This window comes from Salmo salar, chromosome 20 (genome assembly GCF_965601325.2).
Source record: "Salmo salar chromosome 20, fSalSal1, whole genome shotgun sequence".
In the NCBI taxonomy this organism is placed as follows: domain Eukaryota; kingdom Metazoa; phylum Chordata; class Actinopteri; order Salmoniformes; family Salmonidae; genus Salmo; species Salmo salar.
The window spans coordinates 26461775-26485988 of NC_138310.1; the positions used below are offsets into that span (position 1 = coordinate 26461775).

Genomic DNA, 24214 nt, shown 5'->3' on the forward strand with positions numbered 1-24214 from the left:
TTTGCAAATAAATTCATAAAAAATCCTACAATGTGATTTTTCTGGATTTCTTTTCTCATTTTGTCTGTCATTGTTGACGTGTACCTATGATGAAAATTACAGGCCTCTCTCATCTTTTTAAGTGGGAGAACTTGCACAATTGGTGGCTGACTAAATACTTTTTTCCCCCACTGTATACTGCCTCAAGCTCATATTGCAAAGTGGTGGGTGACTTGCTGATAGTCAACGGTAGGCAGGCTATGGCCTATACACCCGAATGGCGAATGGGAGATGCGCTTTAATTACGATTTGAGATTGAGAAATAAAAATAGCTCATTTTTACCATGGCCACAAGTTAACACGTGATTGCATTTAGAATTGTTATGTTGCGCAATGGCTGGGCTTACAAAAGCAGGTTTCACTCCAGTAGCCTAGAGACTTTTTGAGGAGCTACTCTTGTGCTGTCTGACAGGTGGTAGGCTATTCTGCTCCTCAAACTAGTCTCTGTATGCTGTGCCTGTGTGATAAATAAGATGCATGACTAGGGCTGTTGCGGTGACCCCGTATTACCGCCACACCGGCAGTCACTAGTCATGAAGGCAGTGAAATTCCACGTGAACGTTAAGTCATGGTAATTAGGCTTCTCTGAGCTCTGATGCTGCTGATGGTCATTAGTATCCTACCAAACTTGCTAACTGCCTGGTAGCACTATTGTCCCTCTAATCACTCTGACATTTATTCATTTATTTCACCTTTATTTAACCAGGTAGGCAAGTTGAGAACAAGTTGAAAATAAACCACAGAGAAAAGCATCCTCCATTTGCTGTTTAAGTGAATAGATATGTATTTTTTTCCGCTGCCCCTGTTTCAAGACAGATGCTTGCTAATGGTCCATTCTATATCAAAACAAACGTAACATGTATATGTAAAGACAAGATTAAACCAAGAATAGTCTGATGGGTGACAATATTAGCCCAGCATAAGAAACAATGCCTTTTTGGCAACTTTTTCTAATCATAGTCACGCACCTCAAAGTAGCCTAGCCCATAGGCCTATATGTTTTGATAAGGTTTGTATCACAACTGAAGTGGCCAAAATAACTTCTTAAAATTAACCACATTAATCCGCTTTACAAGGGGTGTAGAGCCTAACTGGCATACATAAACAGCGCGTGAGTTTCCAGTTTGGGAAGATAATTTTCACCATAAAAATGCACCTATAATAAAAGCATTACATGCATAATTGCATTTGTGGTCACTTTTTATAAAGGTGTTTTCCCGCTAATGGAACATTCGGCTTATGGCCTACTACCATGTACGCATTGCTGCACTTATAATGTGAAGAAATAGCTTAAAATGTAAACTATTAGGCTAAACATTCTGATCTGTTGTGTCAGCCACATTGCATAAAAAATGTGTTTGATACTAGTGGTTGTATTAATTTGGGATCCATCGCATCCCACAACTGTCCCAAACTGTTTGGAATATTTGTTTCTCGCACAGAATAGAATAGGTCAACTTTTGTACTATGGGGGATTGTAGATTGACATAGGCTAGTGCTTTTGCTGTTTGTTAGGCCTACTCATCTTGTTGGCTGACGAAAAGTAAATGTGGACAGTTCTTCCAATATCTTCAATATACACCTCGGAATTTGGATAAGGATGCGCGCAGTTGCATCCCCAATGTGTCTTCACTTGTAGCCTGTGAGAAAGACCCGATCACCTGATGGAGAGCCGTGTGTGTGCGCACATCACTCAGGGAGACGGGCACAACAGCCACTGGCTGCAAAAGGCATGAATTCTTTTAGGGTACATTACCACCACACAAAGGGGATGCTGCCGTGAAATTCGAGGCATTATCAAGTGCTTGTCAAATTGTGAATGCGTGACTGATGTTATATGAACACCCTGTACAGTATGTACAAAAAACAAAGCAGAACTCATGCCTTTCAAGTGACTTTTTTCAAATCATCATTAGTCGCATCATGCAGCCTTACAATGTAGCCCAACGTTTGTATCACAACTAAAGTTAGATTAATAACTCTAAATTAAGCATATAGAAGTACCTATTTCTTTGTTAACCGCTCAACACAGAATAGCCACATGTGCACACTCCCTCAAATCGTTTGGAGAAAATATCCTTTTCTATTTTAGATGTTCCAAGGGTCAGAATCAGTGGCTTGTGTGGAGCCAGGAGATGATAAATGTGTTTCTGTTAATTAACGGTCAATTACCGTGAGACCGACAGTTATTTGCTTGACAATCACCGGCTGACGAAATGTTGTGACTGCCATAGCCCTATGCATAACGATTAACGAAAATACACACGCACCAATTGAATTACAGACAATTATGCTAATTTACCCTATAGACCGATAAGTATGACTGGTCAAATTAGCGGTTAACATCCCTAGCTACTGGTCAAATGTCTGGCGAAACATTTTCCTAATGGAAACCCTGGTTTGGACTATGATAAATCCTTAGTGATGTGGACACAGAGGAACTTGAAGCTCTCGTCTCGCTCCACTACAGCCCTGTCAATATGAATGGGGACGTGCTCGGCCCTCCGTTTCCTGTAGTCCACGATCAGCTCCTTTGTCTTGCTGACGTTGAGGGAGTGGTAGTTGCCCTAGCACCACACTACCTGGTCTCTGACCTCCTCCCTATAGATTCTCGTCGTCTGTGATCAGGCCTACCACTGTTGTGTCATCTGCAAACTTAATGATGGTGTTGGAGTTGTGCGCTGCCATGCAGTCGTGGGTGAATAGGGAGTACAGGAGGGGACTAATCACGCACCCCTGAGCGGCCCCCGTGTTGATTGTCAGCGTGATGGATATGTTGTTGCCTACCCTCACCACCTGGGGGCGTCCCATCAGGAAAACCAGGATCCAGTTGCAGAGTGAGGTGTTCACTCCCAGCTTAGTGATGAGCTTGGAGGGCACTATGGTGTTGAACGCTGAGCTGTAGTCAATGAACAGCATTCTCATGTAGGTGTTCCTTTTGTCCAGGTGGGAAAGGGCAGTGCAATAGAGATTGTGTCATCTGTGGATCTGTTTGGGCGGTATGCGATGTTAGGCATTTTAAATAATGTGTTGTGAAGTGGTACCAAGGTCAACTGTCTGCTGTTGCAGTAATATGGTCCTGTGCTACAGGACAGGTCTGGGTAACTTTGCAAAGTTTGCTTAGCAGTTTGACAGTTAAACCTAATTTAGCTACAGCAGTTTGGTGATTTATTCAAATCATATGTTTAAACCCTGTCTAATCTGAAATAGGCCTAGTTGAAGAAATGAAAATGTTGTACACAGAAGGTCCCCTAGAACAGAGCAGAGAAACCCTGTGTTAGAGGCTCATCTTGGTGTGCTTGTCTCTCTTAACCTGTTATGGATAGGGGGCAGTATTTTCACGGCCGGATAAAAAACGTACCCGATTTAATCTGGTTATTACTCCTGCCCCGAAACTAGAATATGCATATAATTGTTTGATTTGGATAGAAAACACCCTAAAGTTTCTAAAACTGTTTGAATGGTGTCTGTGAGTATAACAGAACTCATATGGCAGGCCAAAACCTGAGAATATTCCAAACAGGAAGTGCCCTCTCTGACCATTTCTTGGCCTTCTTTAGCCTCTTTATTGAAAACAGAGGATCTCTGCTGTAACGTGACACTTTCTAAGGCTCCTATAGGCTCTCAGAAGGCGCCAGAACGTTGAATGATGACTCTGCAGTCCCTAGCTGAAAAACAGTAGCGCATTTGGATAGTGGTCGATCTGAGAACAATGAGACGGCGTGCGCGTGCACAAGACAACTCCATTTTCAAGTTTGAGTCTTTGAACGAAAACAAGGTTTCCCGGTCGGAATATTATCGCTATTTTACGAGAAAAATCGCATAAAAATTGATTTTAAACAACGTTTGACATGCTTCGAAGTACGGTAATGGAATATTTTGAAATTTTTTGTCACGATATGCGCAGGCGCGTCACCCTTCGTTACCCTTCGGATAGTGTCTTGAACGCACGAACAAAACGCCGCTATTTGGATATAACTATGGATTATTTGGAACCAAAACAACATTGGGTGATGAAGTAGAAGTCCTGGGAGTGCATTCTGACGAAGAACAGCAAAGGTAATCCAATTTTTCTTATAGTAAATCTGAGTTTGGTGAGTGCCAAACTTGGTGGGTGTCAAAATAGCTAGCCTGTGATGGCCGGGCTATCTACTCAGAATATTGCAAAATGTGCTTTCACCGAAAAGCTATTTTAAAATCGGACACCGCGATTGCATAAAGGAGTTCTGTATCTATAATTCTTAAAATAATTTATGTTTTTTGTGAACGTTTATCGTGAATAATTTAGTAAATTCACCGGAAGTGTTCGTTGGGAATGCTAGTTCTGAACGTCACATGCTAATGTAAAAAGCTGGTTTTTGATATAAATATGAACTTGATTGAACAAAACATGCATGTATTGTATAACATAATGTCCTAGGAGTGTCATCTGATGAAGATCATCAAAGGTTAGTGCTGCATTTAGCTGTGGTTTTGGTTTTTGTGACATTATATGCTAGCTTGAAAAATGGGTGTCTGATTATTTCTGGCTGGGTACTCTGCTGACATAATCTAATGTTTTGCTTTCGTTGTAAAGCCTTTTTGAAATCGGACAGTGTGGTTAGATAAAGGAGAGTCTTGTCTTTAAAATGGTGTAAAATAGTCATATGTTTGAAAAATGGAAGTTTTCGGATTTTCGAGGAATTTGTAATTCGCGCCACGCCCTATCATTGGATATTGGAGCGGTGTTCCGCTAGCGGAACATCTAGATGTTAGAAGTTAACCTCTTAGGTGAAAGGCCAGCTGCTCCAAGAGGGTCTCCACATGCATTTGTAAATTGCATGCAGCACGTCAACTTGGGGCAGCCGGGATTTTTAGAGCACCCATAATATCCCCTTCTCCCCATCAGCCTAGAGTAGACTGATGCATTGCTGCTCAAATCAACGGTTGGGATTTTACAGCCTTTGTTTAGCCATGCTTGATGTGTGGAGAAGGACACTTGACACCAGTTGCCCAGGCAATGCAAACAGCCTGAGCACCACTTTTTTGACAGGGGTTTTGCGATAGAAGTAATTGTTGCTCCTCCTTGGCACCCCCTCAACCCCTGTCAACACATGATAGGACACCTGTGTCAGAGGAATCGCATCCCCTTTACAGCTCTCTGCTTGCCAAGGGTTGGCACTATCCATCGCCAATCCCTCAACCTTTGCCCCAGTTTTACTGCAGACTACGCTTAGTGGATCAAATCAAATCACATTTTATCCGTCACATGTTTCGTAAACAACAGGTGTAGACTAAACAGTGAAATGCTTACTTACAGGCCCTACAATGCACAGAGAAGGAAAATGGAGAACTAATAGAAAAGTGAGTCGCATAATAATAAATACGCAATGATTAAGGATAGTTTGGCTATATACACAGGGTACCAAATCAAAGTTAATATGTCACGTGCGCCGAATACAACAGGTGTAGACCTTACAGTGAAATGCTTACTTACAGGCTCTAACCAATAGTGCAAAAAAGGTATTAGGTGAACAATTGGCAATAAAATAAATAAAAACAACAGTAGCGAGGCTATATACAGTAGCGAGGCTACATACAGGCACCGGTTAGACGGGCTGATTTGAGGTAGTATGTAGATATGGTTAAAGTGACTATGCAAATATGATGAACAGAGAGTAGCAGTAGCGTAAAAGAGGGGTTGGTGGGTGGCGGGACACAATGCAGATAGCCCGGTTAGCCAATGTGCGGGAGCACTGGCTGGTCGGCCCAATTGAGGTAGTATGTACATGAATGTATAGTTAAAGTGACTATCCATATATGATAAACAGAGAGTAGCAGCAGCGTAAAAAGAGGGGTTGGGGGGGCACACAATGCAAATAGTCCGGCTAGCCATTTGATTACCTGTTCAGGAGTCTTATTGCTTGGGGTAAAAACTGTTGAGAAGCCTTTTTGTCCTAGACTTGGCACTCCGGTACCGCTTGCCATGCGGTAGTAGAGAGAACAGTCTATGGCTGGGGTTTTTGACAATTTTTAGGGCCTTCCTCTGACACCGCCTGGTGTAGAGGGCCTGGATGGCAGGCAGCTTAGCCCCAGTGATGTACTGGGCCGTGCGCACTACCTTCTGTAGGCTAGGCCCCTTAATTCCAGTGAATGGAAATCTTAACGCAACAGCATAAAATGACATTCTAGACGATTCTGTGCTTCGAGCTTTGTGGCAACAGTTTGGGGAAGGCCCTTTCCTGTTTCAGCATGACTATGCCCCTGTGCACAAAGCGAGGTCAATACATAAATGTCAAGATCGGTGTGGAAGAACTTGACTGGCCTGCACAGAGCCCTGACCTCAACCCCATCGAAGACCTTTGGGATGAATTGGAACATCCGTGCCCAACCTCACTAATGCTCTTGTGGCTGAATGGAATCAAGTCCCTGCAGCAATGTTCCAACATCTAGTGAAAAGCCTTCCCAGAAGTTCAGCAACAGGATAAATAGTTGACCAAATAGATACTAACTATTTAGCAGTTTATGGCTTGGGGGTAGAAGCTGTTTAGGGTCCTGTTGATCCCAGACTTGGTGCATCGGTGCTGTGCTGTAGCAGAGAGAACAGTCTATGGCTGGAGTCTTTGACAGTTTTCTTTTTTGGCCTTCCTCTGACACCGCCTGGTATAGAGGTCCTGGATAGCAGGGAGCTCAGCCCCAGTGATGTACTGGACTGTACACACCACCCTCTGTAGCGCCTTGCGGTCGGATGCCAAGCAGTTGCCATACCATGCGGTGATGCAGCCAGTCAAGATGGTCTCAATTGTGCAGCTGTAGAACTCTGAGGGCCCATGCCAACTCTTTTCAACCTCCTGAGGGGGAAGAAGCGTTGTTGTGCCCTTTTCACAACTGTGTTGGTGTGTGTGGACCATGATCGATCCTTAGTGATATGGACACCGGGGAACTTAAAGCTCTCGACCCCCTCCACTACAGCCCCGACAATGTAAATGGGCGTGTGCCTGTAGTCCACGATCATTTCCTTTGACTGTGGACAACATGTAGTGAACGATAACTGATGATCAGAACCTGAACTAAATGTAGGTGGTAGGGCCATGGTGCAGGTACACAATATGATCTTGGGCAATAAAATCAGCAGCATTTCGTGCACTTCCATTCTCCTAACCTAAGTTAATTCCTCAGACATGTCAGATAAGGTCTGCTATATTTACCTCTTACCCTTTACTACATGCTCCATAACCTGGATTCCTTTAGCACTTTGGCTTTGGCGCTCTCTTAGAGCAACTAAAGTGCACTACATTGTAGATCTAGCTACACCCTCTTTTACAACACAATAGCTTGAAGAAACCACAATAAAATCAAACTCACTCCGCTTTTTCAACATACTGCAATTAAAGACGCACCCAGTCAATGTGGAACTGCTATGTGTGCAAAAGGTTGACAGAATTGTTGTGGTTCCTTAAACTGTGCCAGTCCGCCACATTCAAGTCCTCTCTTAACCTCGGCACTCATTCAAATGGTATGACACAGCGCATATAAATCCCCCACCCACCCGCACCGTTGCTCAGTAGCAGCGTATTGCCTTTCAATTGCGGGTGGGTGGTGGGGGGGATTGGTAGGGCAGTTGAGTGTCTATCGGGAGCAGCCAGTGTCCTCATATAGCCTGTCTTAGATGGAGAGGTTTTACAGCCTGGTGTCCCCAGGGATCCCTCATGCAGTGGCTATGTTTGTGGACACAGGCAACAGGCTTAGGCAGCTACAGTGCATTCGGAAAGTATTCAGACCCCTTGACTTTTTCCACATTTTGTTACGTTACATCCTTATCCTAAAATGGATTAAATGTTTTTTCCCCTCATCAATCTACAAGCAATACCCCATAATGAAAGAAGCAAAAACTGTTTTTATACATTTTTGCAAATGTATAATAATAAAAAAATCCGGAAATATCACATTTATATAAGAATTCAGTACTTTACTCAGTTCTTTGTTGAAGCACCTTTGGCAGCGATAACAGCCTTTCCAAGTGCACTGTGTACCCGGGTGATTCTCATGAAACCAGCATTGTACGATAGCGGTGATGATTTGAGTAAAAAAAATAAATAATAATAATTACATGGTATAACCATTATTTCAAAGCCATTTTTTTTCTTTAAGGGAGTGTGCACATGCTGCTATTGGGTTTAGCAACAAATAAATAGGTACTCCTATATGGTTAATTTAGACTTATTCATTTTTTTTTAAATTTTACCTTTTTAACTAGGCAAGTCAGTTAAGAACAAATTCTTATTTACAATGACGGCCTACCCTGGCCAAACCCAGACGACGCTAGGCCAATTGTGCGCCGCCCTATGGGACTCCCAATCATGGCCAGATGTGATACAGCCTAGATTAATGTAACTTTAGTTGTTCTACAAACATTGGGCTATATGTTTTGATTTTTAATACATTGTAAGGCTGCATGATGCGACTCTAATTTGAAAAAAAGTAGCTTGAAAGGTATGAGCTCTGCTTTGTTTTTTGAACAGGCTGTACATAATCTACCAGTCTCTTATTCACAATTTGACAAACACTTGATAATGCCTCAAATTTCACAGCAGCATCCCCTTTGTGTGGCTGTAATACACCCTAAAAAAAATCCATGCCTTTTTGCGTCCAGTGGCTGTTGTGCCCTTCTCCTTGGGTGCTCTGCGCTCCGGAACACCTCTTACTCACATGGCTCTCCATCACGTGATCGGGTCTTTCTCACAGGCTACAAGAAATGTTGCACAACATGAGCTCATGGGCTCTCATGAAGTCTTTGATTAGATTTTCTATTACATTTGATTAGAGGGACAATAGTGCTACCAGGCAGTTAGCAAGTTTGGTAGGCTACTAATGACCATCAGCAGCATCAGAGCTTGGAGAAGCCTAATTACCGTGACTTAACGGTCACATGGAATTTGTCTGCCTTCATGACTCGTGACCACCGGTGTGGCGGTAATACGGTTACCGCAACAGCCCTATTCACAACCATTGTCCAACATTGTGAATGTATCCTAATTCATTTTATCATGATGTTTAAGTCTCATCGCTTGGATCATTTATTGTTGTTCTTAATTCATTTTAGAGGTCGCCCGATTAATCGGAATGGCCGATTAATTAGGGCCGATTTCAAGTTTTCATAACAATCGGAAATCGGTATTTTTGGACGCCGATTTGTATTTTTTTATTTTGTATTATTTAAAAAAAAAATGTTTTTTATATATGTATATATTTTTTTTAGACCTTTAACTAGGCAAGTCAGTTAAGAACACATTCTTATTTTCAATGACGGCCTAGGAACGGTGGGTTAACTGCCTTGTTCAGGGGCAGAACGACAGATTTTTACCTTGTCAGCACAGGGATTCAATCTTGCAACCTTACGGTTAACTAGTCCAACGCTCTAACCACCTGCTTTACATTGCACTCCACGAGGAGCCTGCCTGTTACGCGAATGCAGTAACAAGCCAAGGTAAGTTGCTAGCTAGCATTAAACTTATAAAAACCAATCAATCAATCATAATCACTAGTTAACCTGTTGGGGGTAGGGGGCAGTATTGACACGGCCGGATAAAAAACGTACCCGATTTAATCTGGTTACTACTCCTGCCCAGTAACTAGAATATGCATATAATTATTGGCTTTGGATAGAAAACACCCTAAAGTTTCTAAAACTGTTTGAATGGTGTCTGTGAGTATAACAGAACTCATATGGCAGGCAAAAACCTGAGAAGATTCCGTACAGGAAGTGGCCTGTCTGACAAGTTGTTGTTCATCTTGGCTCTTTTTATTGAAGACTGAGGATCTTTGCTGTAACGTGACACTTCCTACGGCTCCCATAGGCTCTCAGAGCCCGGGAAAAAGCTGAACGATATTGAGGCAGCCCCAGGCTGAAACACATTTACGCTTTTGGCAAGTGGCCGATCAGAGGACAATGGGCTTAGGCGCGTGCCCGAGTCGACCCCATGCTTTATTTTCTTTCGTCTGTTTACCTAAATGCAGATTCCCGGTCGGAATATTATCGCTTTTTTACGAGAAAAATGGCATAAAAATGGATTTTAAACAGCGGTTGACATGCTTCGAAGTACGGTAATGGAATATTTAGAATTTTTTTGTCACCCTTCTTTACCCTTTCGGATAGTGTCTTGAACGCACGAACAAAACCACGCTATTTGGATATAACAATGGATTTTTGGGACCAAACCAACATTTGTTATTGAAGTAGAAGTCCTGGGAGTGCATTCTGACGAAGAACACCAAAGGTAATAACATTTTTCTTATAGTAAATCTGACTTTGGTGAGTGCTAAACTTGCTGGGTGTCTAAATAGCTAGCCCTGTGATGCCGGGCTATCTACTTAGAATATTGCAAAATGTGCTTTCACCGAAAAGCTATTTTAAAATCGGACATATCGAGTGCATAGAGGAGTTCTGTATCTATAATTCTTAAAATAATTGTTATGCTTTTTGTGAACGTTTATCGTGAGTAATTTAGTAAATTCACCGGAAGTTTGCGGGGGGTATGCTAGTTCTGAACGTCACATGCTAATGTAAAAAGCTGGTTTTTGATATAAATATGAACTTGATTGAACAAAACATGCATGTATTGTATAACATAATGTCCTAGGTGTGTCATCTGATGAAGATCATCAAAGGTTAGTGCTGCATTTAGCTGTCTTCTGGGTTTTTGTGACATTATATGCTAGCTTGAAAAATGGGTGTCTGATTATTTCTGGCTGGGTACTCTGCTGACATAATCTAATGTTTTGCTTTCGTTGTAAAGCCTTTTTGAAATCGGACAGTGTGGTTAGATTAACGAGAGTCTTGTCTTTAAAATGGTGTAAAATAGTCATGTGTTTGAGAAATTGAAGTAATAGCATTTCTAAGGTATTTGAATAACGCGCCACAGGATTCCACTGGCTGTTACGTAGGTGGGACGATTTCGTCCCGCCGGCCCTAGAGAAGTTAACCTGTTGGGTCTAGGGGGCAGCATTTGCACGTCTGGATAAAAAAAATGTACCCGATTTAATCTGGTTACTAATCCTACCCAGTAACTAGAATATGCATATACTTATTATATATGGATAGAAAACACTCTAAAGTTTCCAAAACTGTTTGAATGGTGTCTGTGAGTATAACAGAACTCATTTGGCAGGCAAAACCCTGAGACATTTTCTGACAGGAAGTGGATACCTGATGTGTTGTATTGACTTTTTAAACCTATCCCATTGAAAAACACAGGGGTTTAGGAATATTTTGGCACTTCCTATTGCTTCCACTAGATGTCACCAGCCTTTACAAAGTGTTTTGAGTCTTCTGGAGGGAGATCTGACCGAACAAGAGCCATGGAACGTTGATGTCCCATTAGACACCTGGCGCGCTAGTTCATGTTGGGTACCCTCGTTCCAATACGTTATAAAAGAGTATGCATTCGTCCACCTTGAATATTATTCATGTTCTGGTTAAAAAAGGCCCTAATGATTTATGCTATACAACGTTTGACATGTTTGAACGAACGGAAATATATTTTTTCCCCTCGTTCATGACGAGAAGTCCGGCTGGCTTACATCATGTGCTAACGAGACGGAGATTTTTGGACATAAATGATGAGCTTTTTTGAACAAAACTACATTCGTTATGGACCTGTGATACCTGGAAGTGACATCTGATGAAGAGAATCAAAGGTAATGGATTATTTACATAGTATTTTCGATTTTAGATCTCCCCAACATGACGTCTAGTCTGTATCGCAACGCGTATTTTTCCGGGCGCAGTGCTCAGATTATTGCAAAGTGTGATTTCCCAGTAAGGTTATTTTTAAATCTGGCAAGTTGATTGCGTTCAAAAGATGTAAATCTATAATTCTTTAAATGACAATATAATATTTTACCAATGTTTTCTAATTTTAATTATTTAATTTGTGACGCTGACTTGACTGCCGGTTATTGGAGGGAAACGATTTCCTCAACATCAATGCCATAGTAAAACGCTGTTTTTGGATATAAATATCAACTTGATAGAACTAAAAATGCATGCATTGTCTAACATAATGTCCTAGGAGTGTCATCTGATGGAGATTGTAAAAGGTTAGTGCATCATTTTAGCTGGTTTTATGGTTTTGGTGACCCTGTCTTTGACTTGACAAAACATTACACACAACTCTTGTAAATGTACTGTCCTAACATACTCTAAATTTATGCTTTCGCCGTAAAACCTTTTTGAAATCGTAAAACGTGGTTAGATTAAGGAGATGTTTATCTTTCAAATGGTGTAACATAGTTGTATTTTTGAAAAATTTGAATTTTGACATTTATTTGGATTCAAATTTGCCGCTCTTGAAATGCACCTGCTGTTGATGGAGTGCACCACGGGTGGCACGCTAGCGTCCCACCTAGCCCCAAGAGGTTAACTACACATGGTTGATGATATTACTAGTTTATCTAGCCTGTCCTGCGTTGCATATAATCGCTTAGGTAGACATTGCTCCAACCATAAACATCAATGCCTTTCTTAAAATCAATACACAAGTATATATTTTTAAACCTCCATATTTAGTTAATATTGCCTGCTAACATGAATTTCTTTTAACTAGGGAAAATGTGTCACTTCTCTTGCAAACAGAGTCAGGGTATATGCAGCAGTTTGGGCCGGCTGGCTCGTTGCGAACTGTGAAGACTATTTCTTCCTAACAAAGACAACCGACTTCGCCAAACGGGGGATGATTTAACAAAAGCGCATTGGCGAAAAAAGCACAATCGTTGCACGACTGTACCTAACCATAAACATCAATGCCTTTCTTAAAGTCAATACACAGAAGTATATATTTTTAAACCTGCATATTTAGTAAAATAAATCCAGGTTAGCAGGCAATATTAACCAGGTGAAATTGTGTCATTTTGCGTTCATTGCACGCAGTCAGGGTATATGCAACAGTTTGGGCCGCCAGGCTCGTTGCGAACTAATTTGCCAGAATTCTACGTAATTATGACATAACATTGAAGGTTGTGCAATGTAACAGGAATAACGTTTTTCGAGATGATAGTTTCCGGATTCGACCATATTAATTTTTACATTTTAGTCATTTAGCAGACGCTCTTATCCAGAGCGACTTACATTAGTGAATGCATACTTTTTATACATTTCATTTCATGCATTTCAAAAAAAAAATGTTGTACGTGCCCCCCGTGGGAATCGAACCCACAACCCTGGTATTGCACACACCATGTGGCGTTGCAAACACCATGCTCTACCAACTGAGCCACAGGGAAGACTAAGGCTCGTATTTCTGTGTGTTATAATTAAGTCTATGATTTTATAGAGCAGTCTGACTGAGCGATGGTAGGCAACAGCAGGCTCGTAAGCATTCATTCAAAATAGCACTTTCGTTCGTTTTGCCAGCAGCCCTTCGCAATGCATTGCGCTGTTTATGACTTCAAGCCTGTCAACTCCCAAGATGAGGCTGGTGTAACCGATGTGAAATGGCTAGCTAGTTAGCCGGGTGCGCGCTAATAGCGTTTCAAACGTCACTCGCTCTGAGACTTGGAGTAGTTGTTTCCCCTTGCTCTACATGGGTAACGATGCTTCGAAGGTGGCTGTTGTTGAGGAGAGGGATGGAAGCTATACTGTTACACTGGCAATACTAAAGTGCCTATAAGAACATCCAATAGTCAAAGGTATATGAAATACAAATCATATAGAGAGAAATAGTCCTATAATTCCTATAATAACTACAACCTAAAACATCTCACCTGGGAATATTGAAGACTCATGTTAAAAGGAACCACCAGCTTTCTCATGTTCTGAGCAAGGAACTTAAACGTTAGCTTTTTTACATGGCACATATTGCACTTTTACTTTCTTCTCCAACACTTTGTTTTTGCATTATTTAAACCAAATTGAACATGTTTCTTTATTTATTTGAGGATAAATAGATTTTATTGATGTATTATATTAAGTTAAAATAAGTGTTCATTCAGTATTGTTGTAATTGTCATTATTACAAATAAATAAAAATAAAAAGATCGGCCGATTAATCGGCCCGCCAATAATCGGTATCGGCGGCGAAAAATCATAATCGGTCGACCTCTAATTCATTTTACTTGAAGCTCATACCCCATTCCTCATATTTCAGAACAATTCTTTATTGACCCTTTTACGGTTCATAGGTAAAAGCTAATTGCATACTCGTTATGTTTTTAAAACTTCTTGGTCAAAAAGTAATGCTTATTACCGAAATATTCATTCTCATTTCCGCAACCTGCTTATCATTACTGAAACACTTTAAATAATTGTCAATTCATTGTTTAATTGTTTATCTAATGTAGGTTGCAATAGTACAGGTAAACACTAGGAGTTACATTGTGGTAGTTATCCAGCAAAATGTGTTAAGATAATTTACGTTATATTACTTATCACAAATGTCATGATTCAGATCTTTGTTTTTCGGTAATGAGATCTTCAAAATAACATTTGTTTACGAATAAGTCATTTGTTCATTACTACAGTTGAAGTTGGAAGTTTACATACACTTAGGTTGGAGTCATTAAAACTCGTTTTTCAACCACTCCACAAATTTCTTGTTAACAAACTATAGTTTTGGCAATCGGTAGGACATCTACTTTGTGCATGACACAAGTAATTCTTCCACAAATTGTTTACAGACAAATTATTTCACTTATAATTCACTGTATCACAATTCCAGTGGGTCAGAAGTTAGCATACACTAAGTTGACTGCGCCTTTTAAACAGCTTGGAAAATTCCAGAAAATCATGTCATAGCTTTAGAAGCTTCTGATAAGCTAATTGACATCATTTGAGTCAATTGGAGGGGTACCTGTGGATGTATTTCAAGGCCTACCTTCAAACTCAGTGCCTCTTTGCTTGACATCATGGGAAAATCTAAAGAAATCAGCCAAGACCTCAGAAAAAAAGATTGTAGACCTCCACATGTCTGGTTCATCCTTGGGAGCAATTTCCAAATGCCTGAAGGTACCACGTTCATCTGTACAAACAATAGTAAGCAAGTATAAACACCATTGGACCACGCAGCTGTCATACCACTCAGGAAGGAGATGCGTTCTGTCTCCTAGAGATGAACGTACTCTGGTGCGAAAAGTGCAAATCAATCCCAGAACAGCAGCAAAGGATCCTGTGAAGATGCTGGAGGAAACAGGTACAAAAGTATCTATATCCACAGTAAAACAAGACCTATTTCGACATAACCTGAAAAGCCGCTCAGCAAGGAAGCAGCCCCTGCTCCAAAACCGCCATGAAACCAAAAAGCCAGACTACGGTTTGCAACTGCACATGGGGACAAAGATCGTACTTTTTGGAGAAATGTCTTCTATTTTTGTTTCATCAGACCAGAACTGTTTGGCCATAAAGACCATTGTTATGTTTGGAGGAAAAAGGGGGAGACTTGTAAGTTGAACACTATCCCAACCATGAAGAACGGGGGTGGCGGCATCATGTTGTGGGGGTGCTTTGCTGCAGAAGGGACTGGTGCACTTCAAAAAATAGATGGCATCATGAGGGAGGGAAATTCTGTGGATATATTGAAGCAACATCTCAAGACATCAGTCAGGAAGTTAAAGCTTGGTCGCAAATGGATCTTCCAATTGGACAATGACCCCAAGCATACTTCCAAAGTTGTGGCAAAATGGCTTAAGGACAACAAAGTCATGGTATTGGAGTGGCCATCACAAAGCCCTGACCTCAATCCTATAGAAAATTTGTGAGCAGAACTGAAAAAGTGTGTGCGAGCAAGGAGGCCAACAAACCTGACTCAGTTACACCAGCTCTGTCAGGAGGAATGGGCCAAAATTCACCCAACTTATTGCGGGAAGCTTGTGGAAGGCTACCCGAAACGTTTGACTCAAGTTAAACAATTTAAAGGCAATGCTACCAAATACTAATTGAGTGTATGTAAACTTCTGACCCACTGGGAATGTGATGAAAGAAATAAAAGCTGAAATAAATCATTCTCTCTACTATTATTCTAACATTTCACGTTTTTAAAATTAAGTGGTGATCCTAACTGACCTAAAACAGGGACGTTTTACTAGGATTAAATGTCAGGAATTGTGAAAAACTGAGTTTAAATGTAATTCGCTAAAGTGTATGTGAACTTCCTACTTCAACTGTATATCTAGCTTAGATTTGCTCTGTGGTGTATATGTGTGTGTGTATGTGTATATGTATGTATGTATGTATGTATGTATGTATGTATGTATGTATGTGTATATATATATATATATATATATATATATATATATATATAAACATGGAAAATCATCACTTTTTCTTCTTTTCTCGATATTTTGTGTTGTGATTATGTGAAATTTCAATCAGTTGTGAAAAATGTTATAAAATACATAAACATTAACTAAACTCTTTGGAATCAACATTTATAATGATGTTAGAACTTACTATTTTTGCTCCAAATGAAAATGTGGTAGTCAATGTATTCTCAAGAAATCCAAAGAGCTCCTTTTAAAAATGACAATTACGTGAGAATCACCCGCTCCATCATCTTGGCTTCAGTGGAAAGACATGTCCTTAACCCACTGATTGTTTGTTCACCAGTCAGGGGGCAGAACAAATTAAGTTGTTATTTCTATGCAAAATATATACAGCACCTTCATAAAGTATTCATACCCCTTGACTTATTACACATTTTGTTGTGATACAGCCTGAATTCAAAATGGATTCAATATTTTTTTATTCTCACCCATCTACACACAACAACCCACAATGACAAAGTGAAAACATGTTTTTAAAAATGTTGTCAAATTTATTGAAAATGAAATACAGAAATATATCTCATTTACTTAAGTATTCAAACCCCTGAGTCAATATTTTGTAGAAGCACCTTTTGGCAGCGATTACACCTGAGAGTCTTTCTGGGTTAGTCTCTAAGAGCTTTCCACACCTGGATTGTGCATAATTTCCCCATTATTCTTTTCAAAACTCTTCAAGCTCTGTCAAATTGGTTTGTTGATCATTGGTAGACAACCATTTTCAAGTCTTGCCATATATTTTCAAGTAGATTTAAGTCAAAACTGTAATGCAGCCACTAAGGAACTCCAGTGTAGATTTGGCCTTGTGTTTAAGGTTGTCCTGCTGAAAGGTGAATTCATCTCCCAGTGTCTGGTGGAAAGCAGACTGAACCAGGTTTTCCTCTAGGATTTTGCCTGTGTTTAGCTCCATTACAGGTTTTTTTCTACCTCGAAAAACTCTCCAGTCCTTAACGATTACAAGCATAGCCATAACATGATGCATTCACCACTATGCTTGAAAATATAGAGAGTGGTACTCAATAATGTTGTATTGGATATGCCCCCAGCATAACACTTTGTATTCAGGACAAAAAGTGAATCACTTTGCCAAATTTTTTGCAGTATTACTTTAGTGCCCTGTTGCAAACAGGATACATGTTTTGGAATATTTGTATTCTGTACAGGCTTCATTCTTTTCACTCTGTCAGTTAGGTTAGTATTATGGAGTAACTACAATGTTTGTTGATCCATCCTCGGTTTTCTCCTATCACTCTAACTGTATTAAAGTCACCATTGGCCTCATGGTGAAGTCCTTGAGCGGTTTCCTTCCTCTTCGGAAACTTAGGAAGGACACCTGTATCTTTGTACTGACTGGGTGTATTGATACACCGTCCAAAGTGTAATTAATAACTTCACCATGCTCAAAGAGATATTCAAAGTCTGTTTTTTTTTATTATTTTTTTTAATCTACCAATAGTTGCCCTTTGCGAGGCATTGGAAAACCTCCCTGGTCTATGTGGTTGAATCTGTGTTTGAAATTCACTGCTTGACTGAGGGACCTTATTATCTGTATGTGTTTTTTTTATTTTATTTATCCTTTATTTTACCAGGTAAGTTGACTGAGAACACGTTCTCATTTACAGCAACGACCTGGGGAATACTTACAGGGTAGAGGAGGGGGATGAATGAGCCAATTGTAAACTGGGGATTATTAGGTGACCGTGATGGTTTGAGGGCCAGATTGGGAATTTAGCCAGGACACCGGGGTTAACACCCCTAGACTTACAATAAGTGCCATGGGATCTTTAATGACCTCAGAGTCAGGACACCCGTTTAATGTCCCATCCTAAAGACGGCACCTTACACAGGGCAGTACCCTGGGGCATTGGGATATTTTTTAGACCAGAGGAAAGAGTGCCTCGTACTGGCCCTCCAACACCACTTCCAGCAGCATCTGGTCTCCCATCCAGGGACTGACCAGGACCTGTGTAGGTTACAGACATGAGGTAGTCATTCAAAAATCATGTTAAACACTATTATTGCACACAGAGTGAGTCCATGTAACTTACTAAGCACATTTTTACTCCTGAACTTATTTAGACTTGCCATAACAAAGGGGTTGAATACTTATTGACTCAAGACATTTCAGCTTTTTATTTTTTATTAATTTGTAAAAACATAATTCCACTTTGACATTATGGGGTATTGTGTGTAGGCCAGTGATGACAAATCTCAATTTAATCTATTTTAAATTTGGGAGTTAACACAACAAAATGTGGAAAATGACAAGGGGTGTGAATACTTTCTGAAGGCCCTGTAGTTTGAGTCTATGCCCATTGGGTCATTTGATATAGGTTAGGCTAGCTAAACACTGGCCATTAACAACGTGTCCTTCAAATTGAATGTCCGGTTTCTTGTTTTTCTTGTCCTGTTGATAGTTTGTCTTCCTTGGTTCGCCTCAGCCCTATGAACTGCCCATTACTTACAGTAAACAGATTATATTACTAGGCAGTGTGCTATCGTCTGCTAAAAGTTTTATGTGGACACGGCCATAATAACGTTGTGGTTGCTTGAAGTAGAACAGTATAGACCCTTTTGCAGTACACAATACACTGACGTCACGCATAGATGCGTGCGACTCTTGGAGTAAGAAAGCCATCACCATCTGCGCCTATTCAACACAGCCTAGATTTTAAGTTTCTATTACTTGTAAACAAAAAAACTTGTTGCGGTTCTCATACACTTAGAATATTTACAAAAAATCTTACTTGAACAGTCGCTTAGATTATGTTTGGTCTTTGCAAAAATAACTTTTTTGGATGCAGCAGTTGTTAGCTAGAATGCTAACGCTCATTGATATAGGCTGTAGCAAAACTAGCCAAAGAACCATTTTACTGGTTGAAGTTTAAGTGTTTAAAAAGATAAAGTATAATGCAGTTGATTTGTAATTATGACACAAACATTATATTAAGCAGGACATTCATACGAGCATTAAAATCCAATTATAATCCAGAAGTAGTGTGAAATGCACCCATATGCAACATGTAAATGGAGTATTTTTTTTGCTGGCATTCTATGAGAGCTCACCCTTGTTCTGCCACCAACTTGCACGCGTCCCCTCGTGCGGTAATGTTTGCAAACACCGAAAGGGATCTATTTGATCCCTCATTTGGGGTTAGGTAGTCCCTCTTGGCATATGCTATGATTTATTAAGTTTAAGCATCATGTCATTCTATGGCGCAGATTTCCTTCATTACAGTCAAAGACAACAGATCATATAGGCCTAATGTGAAAATACTGTTAGATCCTTTTGAGATACAAGTTGTTCTTGATATATAGGACATGCTAATACCTCCACTGCTTTGTCATTGCCTCACCTAAGCTCTCTGCCTCTCACTATTGTCACTGTCAACGGTGGCCTACTTAAGCCTTGTTCACACTGCAGGCCTTAATGCTCAAATCAGTTTTGTTTGTCCAAACAGCCAGTGACCAAATCGGATTTGTGTGTTGACTGTAGTCATTTGCTGACATGGCTACGCTAGTTGTCACGGTAATGGCGGGTGTGTGTTCTGTGGCAGCTGATTTGGGGGTGGTGCTCGTGCTTCCTCTCACTCAGAAGTTGTTGTTGTGTAGCAAGCTAAGGTGACAACAATGCCTGCCATGGAAGTTTCCCAGTTGCTTTGAATGTTCGAAATCGTAGTGTAAAAACACTTTTTTAAAGCTTCAAAAGATAAGATGATCCAACTTTCAAAATAAGTTATTTTTGGATAACCACAACAGTCAACTAGTTTAGTTTGCTAGCACACATTCACTAAGTTCATTGTAAACAATTAACAATTGCTATTTAGCTACCACATGTTCTTGCCAATCTGTCAACAGAGTAACTAGCAAGCAACAAGATATGCCAAATAACAGTCTAAAAAACACGAGGGCAAATAAATCAGATTCAACTGTTCAGACACAAGTCGCATGGCCATGAATCTGATTTTGTATCTGATTTCAAATCCCCCTATGAATGTGGTTTGAAATGTGTCTTGAAGTATCCAATTCCATAGATATTTTGGCAGTTCAGACTGCAGGAAAAAGATCAGAATCGGATATGCAAAAAACATTCTAACTGCCAGTGTGAACAACGCTTTAGTCCCTTTATGGATGTAGGTGTTATGTTCAGACCTGGGTTCAAATACATGTGTATTTGATTATTTGTTCTTTAAATAGGCCTACTTTTTTTCTGTGTATTTTTTGTATGTTCAAATCATGTGGACCAACTCTTCAACTACTTCTATTGGAAGTATTTTCAAATAATTTCCTATTAAAATACTTATTCTAAATACATTTTATGAAATAACAAACAGACCTGGTTTCAAATGCATGGGAGTATTTATTTGTATATAAAAATGCACCGTATTTTAAGATTTTCAAATACATGCCAATACTTACCAAGTGTATTTCCTAAAATATGTTATAAAAAATAATCATATACAAAACATGTATATTGAAAGTAATTTAAATACGCTAAATATTGTTTGAATCAAGGTCATCAAAATGATGTGTCTACTGTCAAGGCATCCCTGTAGCCTTCACTTAGCATAGTGTTGAGCTGTCTGAAATCAGGGGTGACTTCCACAATTGTTCTAGGAAAAGGGGAAAAAGGAACGGGGATACCTAGTCAGTTGCACAACTGAATGAATGCTTTCAACCAAAATGTGTCTTCCACATTTAACCCAACCGCTCTGCATGCTGGGGGGGGGGGGGGGGGGGGGGGCTGCCTTAATCGACATCCACGTCATCAGTGCCCGGGGAGCGGTTGTTGTTGGCGGTTAACTGCCTTGGTCAAGGGCAGAACGATACATTTTTCCACCTTGTTGGCTCAGGGATTCGAACCAGCCACCTTTTGGTTACTGGCCCAACGCTCTTAACTGCTAGGTTACCTGCCGACCCCAGGAACCTGATCAGTTTGAGGTTACCTAACTGTTAAAATCACCTCTTCATTTTGCCAATCTGCACCTCTCCCGCTTGAGTAGGTCATTAAGAGGCTTGTGTTATCTTCTGCCTTTTCAGCGGCAAGTTAGTGTCACCAAAATGGAAGAACTTCAAAGGCCTAAAGCTGCTGTGGAGAGACAAGATTCGGCTCAACAACGCTATCTGGAGGGCCTGGTACATGCAATGTAATGCTTCATATTCTATTGTCTCTCACTAAAAACAGCAATCTCACTGTTGTAACATAGTATAAATGCCAGGTTTAACTTGGCTGAAAGAAATATTTGATTTAACGATTGCTCCAGGGTTGGGTCTGCAGAGCCACTGAATGGCACTTGAATCCCCTTATGATTGAGAAGTATAGTCTTTTTTATTTTTATTTTCACCTTTATTTAACCAGGTAGGCAAATTGAGAACAAGTTCTCATTTACAACTGCGACCTGGCCAAGATAGAGCAAAGCAGTTCGACACATATAACAACACAGAGTTACACATGGAGTAAAACAAACATACAGTCAATAATACAGTAGAAAAATAAGTCTATGTACAATGTGAGCAAATGAAAAAATGTGAGTGTACAGTACAGTTATTCACTACTATGTCAGTATAGGTGGTGTGTTATTTTTGCTCAACTGGTAGCTCTTGCATGTGTTCTACTCTACAGATGTGGAGAAGCGAGACAACCCTGTCTGCCATTTTGTCACTCCTCTGGATGGTACCATGGACATAGAGGACCATCGTCCGGCAGAGGTAAGAAAGGGCAGTGGATTGGGGGATATTTTTTTTATTTAACCTTTATTTAACTAGGCAAGTCAGTTAAGAACAAATTCTTATTTACAATGACTGCCTAGGAACAGTGGGTTAACTACCTTGTTCAGGGCAGTATTACATTTTGACATTGTCAGCTCGGGGAATCGATCTAGCAACCTTTCGGTTACTGGCCCAACACTCTAACCACTAGGCTACCTGCCGCCCCGGCAATAACAAAATCACAGAAAATAATATGCAGCACTACCATACCACTGCTCCACCCTATTAACCAAACTCTTCTCTGTGACCACTTTTTTTATCCCGTATGTATCGTTTAGCTCCTTTGCATGTCCCTCTTCATAATCTATCATAAGATTTTTTTTCCTCTCCTCTGTTCCACTCTGTCTCTCTCCTCTCCTTACTGTTTACCACTTAAACCAATCCCCACATTATTTTCTCCCTCTCCCTTTGTCTTCCATAGGCAATAGCCACAGAGGGGAAATATTGGAAAAGAAGAATTGAAATTGTAATTCGAGAGTATCACAAGTGGAGGACATATTTCAAGAAAAGGGTAGGGTAATGGATATTGTTATTGCCAGATTGTGCCTTTAAATAAAAATAATAACATTTATTAAAGTACCAATTAAACAAAGTTGGCTAATGTTCATGACTGAGCAGCATTAGGCCTATATTAGGTTCTTGTCAGTTGCTTTAACTGGATGGTGAGGCAACCAGTTGATGAATGTATTACATTTACTATGCTCTACTCCATGTTATAATTTTATGTCATTATATGAATCTGCCACATAACATTGATTTTCCAATTTGTCACAGTTACAGAAGCACAAGGATGACGATCTCTCAAGCCTTCTCAAGGTATGCCTTCTTGTGTGCTGCCTCAATTCAAATTAGGTAATAAAGTAGCGCGAGTGAAAAACTAAGGGTAACACCCAAATAATCACTACATCTGACATCTGTGAAAATGACAAAGAATAAAATAAAGAATAGGCCATTAATGCACAAAGAATACATATACTACACGTGGGTAGGAAAGCTATAGGCTATGTTGATTTGATTTATGCTATTAGGATCTCTTTTAGCCCACCAAGGGCTAGTCTTCCAAGAGTCCTTAAGAAATGTGAAAACAGAAATTTTGAAAAACAACAAAATCAAAGTAAAAACACAAACACAGATCCACATTCCTATTACTTTGACATGTTACAAGTTACACCCCCCCTACTTCAATTGTGCAAACAAACACTGCTTGGTCTGTATTTGGATTGTTATGAGGCATGTGTTTTATTGAAGAGGCTGAATTTAATCAATTTAAGTATGTAGTCTGCATGTTTCATAACTGTTAAATAGATTAGTTCTATGATTTGATATGGTTTGTACAGTATGTGCACTGCATGTTTTTTGTGTAACTGACTGGCTGGCTTGTTGCATTTTGAACACCCTAAGGGGCCAGAGGAGCAGTTTTTGCTGTTTGGGGAGATCTTTCCAGACACATTCCGTGTGTCCCTTTGTCAGGATGAGGAAATGGCCGTGCGCCGAGTTGCTCGCAAAAGCCGTGAGTCACCTGTCCCCATGGAGATGGACCCACTCTTTGACATGGACGTGCTGATGTCAGAGTTTTCTGACACACTCTTCTCCACGCTGGCCTCCCACCAGCCCATGGCCTGGCCCAATCCGAGAGAGATAGGTGAGGGCCCGCCACCAACATCCCATTCCATACACCAAGCCTGTTTCTATTTACTCAGATCCACCCAAGCCTTCCTTCAACCAGATCTATTGGAAAAATCGATTTGCTTTTCAACAACTTTTTTTTCACACCCCATCCGTGTCCACCTGTTCCCCATAGCTCATGCAGGGAACGCAGACATGATCCAGCCTGGACTCATCCCCCTACAGCCCAACCTGGACTTTATGGACTCCTTTGAGCCATTGCAAGGTAATGACAATGCACTCTACCACAGCGACAAACTCCAAAATAATGTCACTTGCACAGTGCACAAACTTTAACAGGACCTCGGAGCACCATGTTAAGGCCGATCCACAGATCACTCCATCATTTACTGTGTGTTCGCTTGGGTGAAGTCATATTTTTTTGGGGGGGCAACGTGCACCTTTTGGTAAAATGATACCCTCCCCCATCCATGTGTTCCTAGACCCCCGA

The 24214-nt window shown here is 40.4% G+C and overlaps 1 protein-coding gene across 2 annotated transcripts in view; it reads left to right on the plus strand.

Moving 5' to 3' along the window:
- Nucleotides 1-24214, plus strand: part of mlxip (MLX interacting protein) — a 49388-nt gene that overhangs the window by 5952 nt on the left and 19222 nt on the right. Inside the window, exons 2-7 of one of the 2 annotated variants that reach the window (XM_082966304.1) lie at nucleotides 21370-21476; nucleotides 21953-22038; nucleotides 22520-22609; nucleotides 22873-22914; nucleotides 23569-23740; nucleotides 23900-23989. In XM_082966304.1, coding sequence (XP_082822430.1) covers nucleotides 21370-21476; nucleotides 21953-22038; nucleotides 22520-22609; nucleotides 22873-22914; nucleotides 23569-23740; nucleotides 23900-23989 — 587 coding nt within the window. Of the gene's footprint in view, nucleotides 1-21369; nucleotides 21477-21952; nucleotides 22039-22519; nucleotides 22610-22872; nucleotides 22915-23499; nucleotides 23741-23899; nucleotides 23990-24214 lie in introns of both variants that reach the window. The other variant, XM_014161332.3, reaches the window with a different exon arrangement.